The sequence below is a fragment of the Microtus ochrogaster genome, chromosome 4, assembly GCF_000317375.1.
Source record: "Microtus ochrogaster isolate Prairie Vole_2 chromosome 4, MicOch1.0, whole genome shotgun sequence".
Taxonomy (NCBI): domain Eukaryota; kingdom Metazoa; phylum Chordata; class Mammalia; order Rodentia; family Cricetidae; genus Microtus; species Microtus ochrogaster.
Window position 1 is genome coordinate 53,072,448 of NC_022011.1, and position 6,703 is coordinate 53,079,150.

General features: G+C 49.5%; 1 protein-coding gene across 1 annotated transcript in view; it reads right to left on the reverse strand.

Annotated features, from left to right (window-relative positions):
- Positions 1-5,003: 5,003 nt before the first annotated feature.
- Psd4 (pleckstrin and Sec7 domain containing 4) overlaps positions 5,004-6,703 on the reverse strand; it is a 36,568-nt gene continuing 34,868 nt past the window's right edge. The window contains exon 18 of the mRNA XM_005346369.3: positions 5,004-6,466. Coding sequence (XP_005346426.1) covers positions 6,209-6,466 — 258 coding nt within the window. The 3' untranslated portion in view covers positions 5,004-6,208. The remainder of the gene's footprint in view (positions 6,467-6,703) is intronic.

Here is a 6,703-nt window from a genome sequence, read left to right on the forward strand (position 1 = left end):
CCAAGTTAAATCCCACCTAAGGTGAGGGTGGTGATTGAATACAGGGAGGAAGAGGGGCAAGGACACGTGGGCAGGGCTCTCTGCAGACTTCAAATAAGGGAGGAATATCTCCTCTGCTCAACCCTGTCTTAGGTCCCCGATGGAAGGAAACAAAGAGGTCAGTGAGGCAAAGCCACTGGGTAAATATGTTTGGGTCCCAAGGTATTGTCTTTCAGGGCAGGGGAAGAACTTTCTCTCCTTAGTACGGGGAGTCATAAGATAAATCTTGGGGAGAGGATGCTTAGTCAAATTGTGGGTGTAATAAGTGACATCTGTATAATATTTGCCAGGTGTGAAATTCAGATGAGAAATCTGGGCTAAAGGTTCCGTTTTGTCTCTGAAGTTCTTCTGAAAGTCCGGAGTCAGCCATTGCGGACCTCTGAGGGTGCAGGCACCTTAGAGAGAACTGTGTTTAAAGAACAGAAAGGAAGCATAAAAAATGACCATACAAGGAAGAAGAAGCCACAGGAATAATAATAATAATAATAATAATAATAATAATAATAATAATAATAATAAATTAGGTTTTTCGAGACAGGGTTACTCTGTGTAACAGCCTTGGCTGTCCCAGGACTAACTCTCATATACCAGGCTGGCCTTGAACTCACAAAGAACCGTCTATATCTACCTCTTAAGTGCTGGGATTAAAGGCCTGCACTGAGGAAACTTTTTTTTTTTTTTTTTTTTTTTTGTTTAGATGTGTTTTCTTTTGAGCCTAGATATCAGATACAGAAGTTCTTCTTAAAAGGCTGCATTCCTCTTGGAGCAGAGCGATGAGAGTGGGGTAGGGGACACAGAGCAAAGAAGAGGAAAAGATAAACTGAAAAGTTCCTGCACCCCATAAACCTCTCCTCTGACGCAGCAATCCAAATCAGACCAAATCAAACCGAATAAAAAAGCTCAGGTTTAACACTCCCGGATGATTTTACAGCTCCCCTCCCCATCAAGAGACTGGACACACACACACACACACACACACACACACACACACACACACACGGAACTACTACATCTGTTTTCTCGGGACAGTTTAAATGCCCTGTGGGAGTGGTCTTGAGCATCTCTGGGTGTGGGGGGTCATCCTTGGCAGGCTTTCTGAGATGCAACAGGGTTTGGAGAGAGATGGGGGAGGGGGCTTGGGGGGTGGAACTTCCACCAGAACATTCCAGACTCTTTGGGTATATGGAAGCCAGGGGCTGAGGTGAAGCTTCCACCCAAACATAAAGAAAGGGAATAATTTTATTTCAGAACAACTGTAGGAGACCCAAGGAAAGTTTCATGGAAGGAGTACCATGTTGGTTGGAGCCGGCTTTGTCCCATCATGCATTCCTCCTAATCTGTGCTTTCAGAGCTCAGAGCACCTTAGTGTCTGGGCCCTGTCCTGTCTTTCAGGTGATACTGGCCTCACTCACACCACCTCCCAAAATGGAATTGATCTAAATGATTGACTCAAGTATGGACCCAAGGCAGCTGGACTTGGGGGTCTGAGATGGACTCTTCCGGGAAGAGGATAAGTCTCATCTGTTAGATTTGCACTAATGGGAGCTATGAGGGCCCTCTTGGTACCCTGAGGGTTGCTCCCACTTCTAGATCAGGATCTGGAACCTCAGAGGAACAAGAGAGAAGCTTCATCCATGTTCCAAACATGGACAGATGCTGCTAAAGCCTATTTGAGCCCAAATTCATTACTTGGAACCTCTGGGCAGAGGGAGAGTCAAGTGCCCAGCTCTAAACAAGATGGTTGTTTGGAGACAGAACTTAAGCCAAAGCCCAGGAAAGCAGGAAGACTTCATATGAAGCTAATAGTTAACCTGGAAGGCTTTCCTTCCAGGCATTGTCTGAGGTGTTTACGTGCATAATTCCACTCCCTCCTCTGTGAGGTAAGTGGTGTTATTATCCCTGTTTTGTGGAGAAGCAAACAGAAATATGAGAGAAAAAATAACTGGCCCATGGTCACACAGCTAAAAAACAAAACAAAACAAAAAGACCAAAAACAAACAAAAAACCCCGTGCTGCTGGGATTCAATCTGAGGCAGTCTGATTGTGGGACCTCAGTGCAAGCCATGCAGACCATGTGGCCAATAGGGTCAGAGGTGGTTTGGTGTGAGTTTGGATGAAATCTGAGATGACAATGTATTTAATGACTGAAGATCATCAGAGGTCTTCATGGGTGTTTCAGAGAGGGCTGGGATTAGGGAAGGAAGGAAGGAAGGAAGGAAGAGAGGGAGGGAGGGAGGGAGGGAGGGAGGGAGGACAGAAGATAGGAAGGAAGGAAAGATGGAAGGAAGGATGGAAAGGACACAAGGGAGGAAGGAAGGAAGGAAGGAAGGAAGGAAAGAAGGATGGAAAGGACACAAGGGAGGAAGGAAGGAAGGAAGGAAGGAAGGAAGGAAGGAAGGAAGGAAGGAAGGAAGGAAGGAAGGAGAAGAGCCAGGTAGAAAGGGGAGTCAGGCAAGGAGGGAGCAGCTAGTAAAACCCAGCCATCTTGGGAGTTCATCACAGACAGAAGGAAAACCAGTGTCAGCCACAGGAAGCAGCAGAGTCCAAAGAAGGCTTTTGATGTCCTCATCCTATTGGCGACATTGGAAGGCATCTGCCAGGCAAGACAACTGGACAGGTAGAAAGTGGGCCTCCTGAAGGAGGGAGAGAAGTCCACATTCGCCTTGTAACCACAGCATTCCAGAACCGTTCTTTCTTCAGAGGAGAAAACAGGAGAGCAGCTAAGTGGGCGAGCCTGTAAGATGGCGAGGCACACTGGCAGCCAAACCAGCTGTAGGAAACGGTGTTATCAGGGAGCAATGTACACCGGTCATTAGGAAGACTAGCCTAGGATGGGTTGGGAAGGCCGGGTTGTTCCAAGACTTTAGGCTCTTGTCTTTACATTTTACCCTTTTAAAATTTTGAAATAATTTAGATACACATAAAAGTTGCAAAAGCAGGACCATGGTTTGGCCCCCATCGGCCTCACTTATTCATCTCATCCTTGTTCTGTTTTGCTTGAGACAAGCGAAGCCCAGGCTAGCCTAGAACTTATTATGTGGTCCATAAACTTACTATGTAGCTGGCCTGGAACTCAGGGTGATTTTACATCAGCCTCTCAAGTACTGAGATTATGGGCATAAACCACCACCCCTGGCTTATTCCTCAGAAAGCAAGCCATGCGCTAGCATTTCTCTGCTTAAACACCGCTCTGCACAAAAGCCGTATATATTGGCTATGTTCAAGCCTTTCTGATCCAGACCCAGTGTCCCCCAACCCCATTTCCCTTGCTCCTTTTATTATGTCTTTCTATCTACTTTTAATTCTCACACAGTCCCCTTGTCACTAGTGTACAAGACATTGAACCCCTCAAGGACCCAAGCCTTGGGCCACAGTGATTTCTTTTTAATCTTCCATGGTGCCTGACAGCAAATGAATGTCCCCTTACAGAAAGCTCTCAGAGCAGAGACCCAAGAACCAGGAAGAGGCTCCATCAGGCATCACCCTGGGCTGTACAGTAGTTCCAGGACCCTAGGGATTGAGCTCCCTTAGATGGAAGAAGGGCTGGAGTCCAACATGACCCCATAGAAGCTGCATTCATCACTAGGAGCCCCCACCTATCCTCTTCTTCCTAGAGCAGACCCACACAGTGTATAGGTGGGAAGTAGACCTGCCCACCCCTGGAACTGCAGTTGGGGCTCACTCAGTTCTCACTGTCTCTGGCAATCAGACACAGCCTGCGGGGAGCCCTTGGCTGCATTCATAAAGCTGCAGAACGTCTTCCTCTTTGTCTACAGAAAGATACCAGCACCTCAAGCCTTTGCCTAGGATAGGTTTCCCCAGATTGTGGGAAGCGGGGCTTGGACCACTGTAAGTTTGAAGACATGGGAAATTCTGGTTAACATGATGGCCCAAAGCTAACTTCCTTCTTCTTAATAAGCAGGGCCTTTTAGCTAAGCACCCGGCCTGCCTAATGACTGGCCGGTGCATGCTTGCCCTCCAGTGGCCACATGTTAGAATTGCAGCCCAACCATCCCATCTCCAACTCTCCAGGTTGACGTGCCTAGGTTGGACTGCCCGGCATCATTGACCTGGCGAACCCAGGCAGCCACAGTCTCCCCGCTCCAAACGCACCAAATGAATTGGATGTTCTACACGAGCAAAAGAGTGTTGAAGCGTCACACATGACGTGGACAGGCCTTTACTTTTTATTCTGGTATTAGATATCAGGACGAGTGTCTAATGAGGTCAAAGAACTCACTCACACCCACTTAGCTTGTAAACATCAGTCCTGGGCCATGCCGTACCTACCCGTGCTCAGTTTTCTTCTCAACACGATGAGAGAGTTGCACTCTCATGTGACTGTTACCTCTGCTAGATCTCAGAGTTGCCTGAGAAAGCTCCAAACATGTATGTACATCTACCTGACAGGTCTACCGAGTCAAATATCTCTGGTTGTGAGGCACGAATAGGAATAGACGCTTCTCCAGCAAGATAAAGTGTATCTTAATGCTGACAGCTGGGAACCAGTGGGCAAGGTTGCCAGTTCACGAGGTCAGGGACATTGTATTCATTTCAAATCCCCCAGCACTGGCCAGGTGAGGTGTCCCATAGCATCCGTAAAATAAAAAACACTGAGGGGTTGAAAATGTTTCTGAGCTTCAGTAGGTTTTAGCTGTGTGACTGGGGCACACACATGAGCACGCAGAACATTCTATATACATACACAAACATATCATACAGGGGCAAAGGAAGATGCAGCCTGCCACACCGCAGGTAGTCCTGGCTACCTAATGCCCCCTTTTCTCACACACTTACACACATGTTTCTTTGGTAGGCTCTATTTATTGCACACCCATTGGATGCATGGGCCAGGGACTCCCCTGCCATGGCCCTAAGGACCAGCCCCACTTTGTGGAGCTCCAAGCCCTCAGAGTGGTGAATCGGAAGGAAGGACTGTGGCCCAGCAGGAAGGCAGGAGAGGTAATATGTCAGTGGAAGGGTAGGCAGCAGAGGCCCCCAGTTGGCCAGAAACCTCTCTGCACACATGGCTGAACAGAGACAATGGTAGCTGCTCCCTGAGCCCAATCTCCTCCCCTACAGGCACAGCCCTAAGTCCCTGAGTCTCCAGTACCTCCTCTAGAGAGCAGGCATACCTGGGAAGAAGCCAAAACAAAGTATAAGGGGATTTCCTAAGGCAAGGCAGCAAATTCCTGGGAGCTGCCCTGGGAAGGAGAAAGAGGTCCAGACACCCTCAGGAACGTAGCCTTGAAGAACATCGAGGGTGGGCTTTGGGGGGGCGGTGAGGGCTGCAGAAGGCAGTGCCCCAAGTCTGGCCGAGAATTCAGGTCTCTGATCTCCACTTTCACCACCAGGCAGACTCCCAGGGGGCACTGCCACCACCCTTTCACCTCCTCACCCTCCCCAGTGGTCTACACTTGAAGAACCACCCCCATTGCTCTCAGGAAACAAAGGCTCCTTGTTCCGAGAGCTCTTCACGGAGCTCTAGAGGCCCCCACTCCTGCTGAGTGGCCTGACACAGGCCACAAGCTCGGCTCTGTTGATTAACAATCGGGCGTGCAGTCTTCTCCTCTGCCCTGGAGGCACTGCTGTTTGGAAAATGAAGCAGCTGGAAGATCAGAGGCCCGAAGCCCCACAGCCCCCCTGAACCTTTAACCTGCAGGGGCCTCTGTCAGAAGGCTGCCCTCTAGTGGGCAATGCTGGAGTAACGCTGCTCCCGGGGTCACAAGACCAAGATGTGTGGCCCTATCTTGGAACCCTCCTCTGCCAGGTGGCCTAATTCTAAAACAAGATTGTTTTTGGTGATGTGATCATCCTGGCTAGACCGCCTCAAGCTACCTCCCAGAAACCCAGGCCCATAATGTGCCCAGAAGATGAACCCGCTCTGTGTTTTAGGGGATGGAGCACACAGGGGACAAATTCTGCAAGTGGAGATGCGTCTTCGCGCAAACTTCCTCTCGAATGGTCAGAGATAGGGTGAGAGAGGAGCTGCCATGGGGGAGATGGCAAGCAAGTACGGCAGGATTAAGAAAGTTCTCGAGAGCCAGGAAATGGAGGACGCAGGGAAATGAGCCCCATCCTTCATCACCACGGTCCTGGAAATGTAAGGTTTCATCTCAGGTCTACCCCAGAGCAAGGGATCAGTGTCTGTGAGCTGGCAACGGCGGCGTCACAACTGATGGCGGTTTCTCTTGGGAATGATCTTCCGGTAGGTCCTGCGCTCGGAGATGTTGCGTTTCACCTTGGCTGTGGTGGGCGCTTCATCCTGGTGCAGGGAGGGGCTGGAGTGGGACTTCTTCAGGCTGGGCTTGGGCTCAGGAGTGCCTTCCGCTTCCCTCCGGAGCTGATCTTCCCACAGAGCCAGGTCTCCCAGAGGAAAGTGCAGGCGGGACACCAGAAGCTGCACGTAGGTCTCATATCGGGTTTTCTGTAACACACGGCCAGATCACTTTAGCACAATAAGGGCTCCTAAGCGAAGCTGCCAGGTGTTTGCAGCTATGGGGGTAGGGCGATGCCCTAATAGTTCTGTACTATTAAGCATCTATATGGAATGAGCCTACTGGGGTCTAACCACATACAGGCAACTGTGGAACAGGCAGCTCTATCCGCTAATACTTTTTTTTTTTTTTTTTTTTTTTGAGACAGGGTTTCTCTGTGGCTTTGG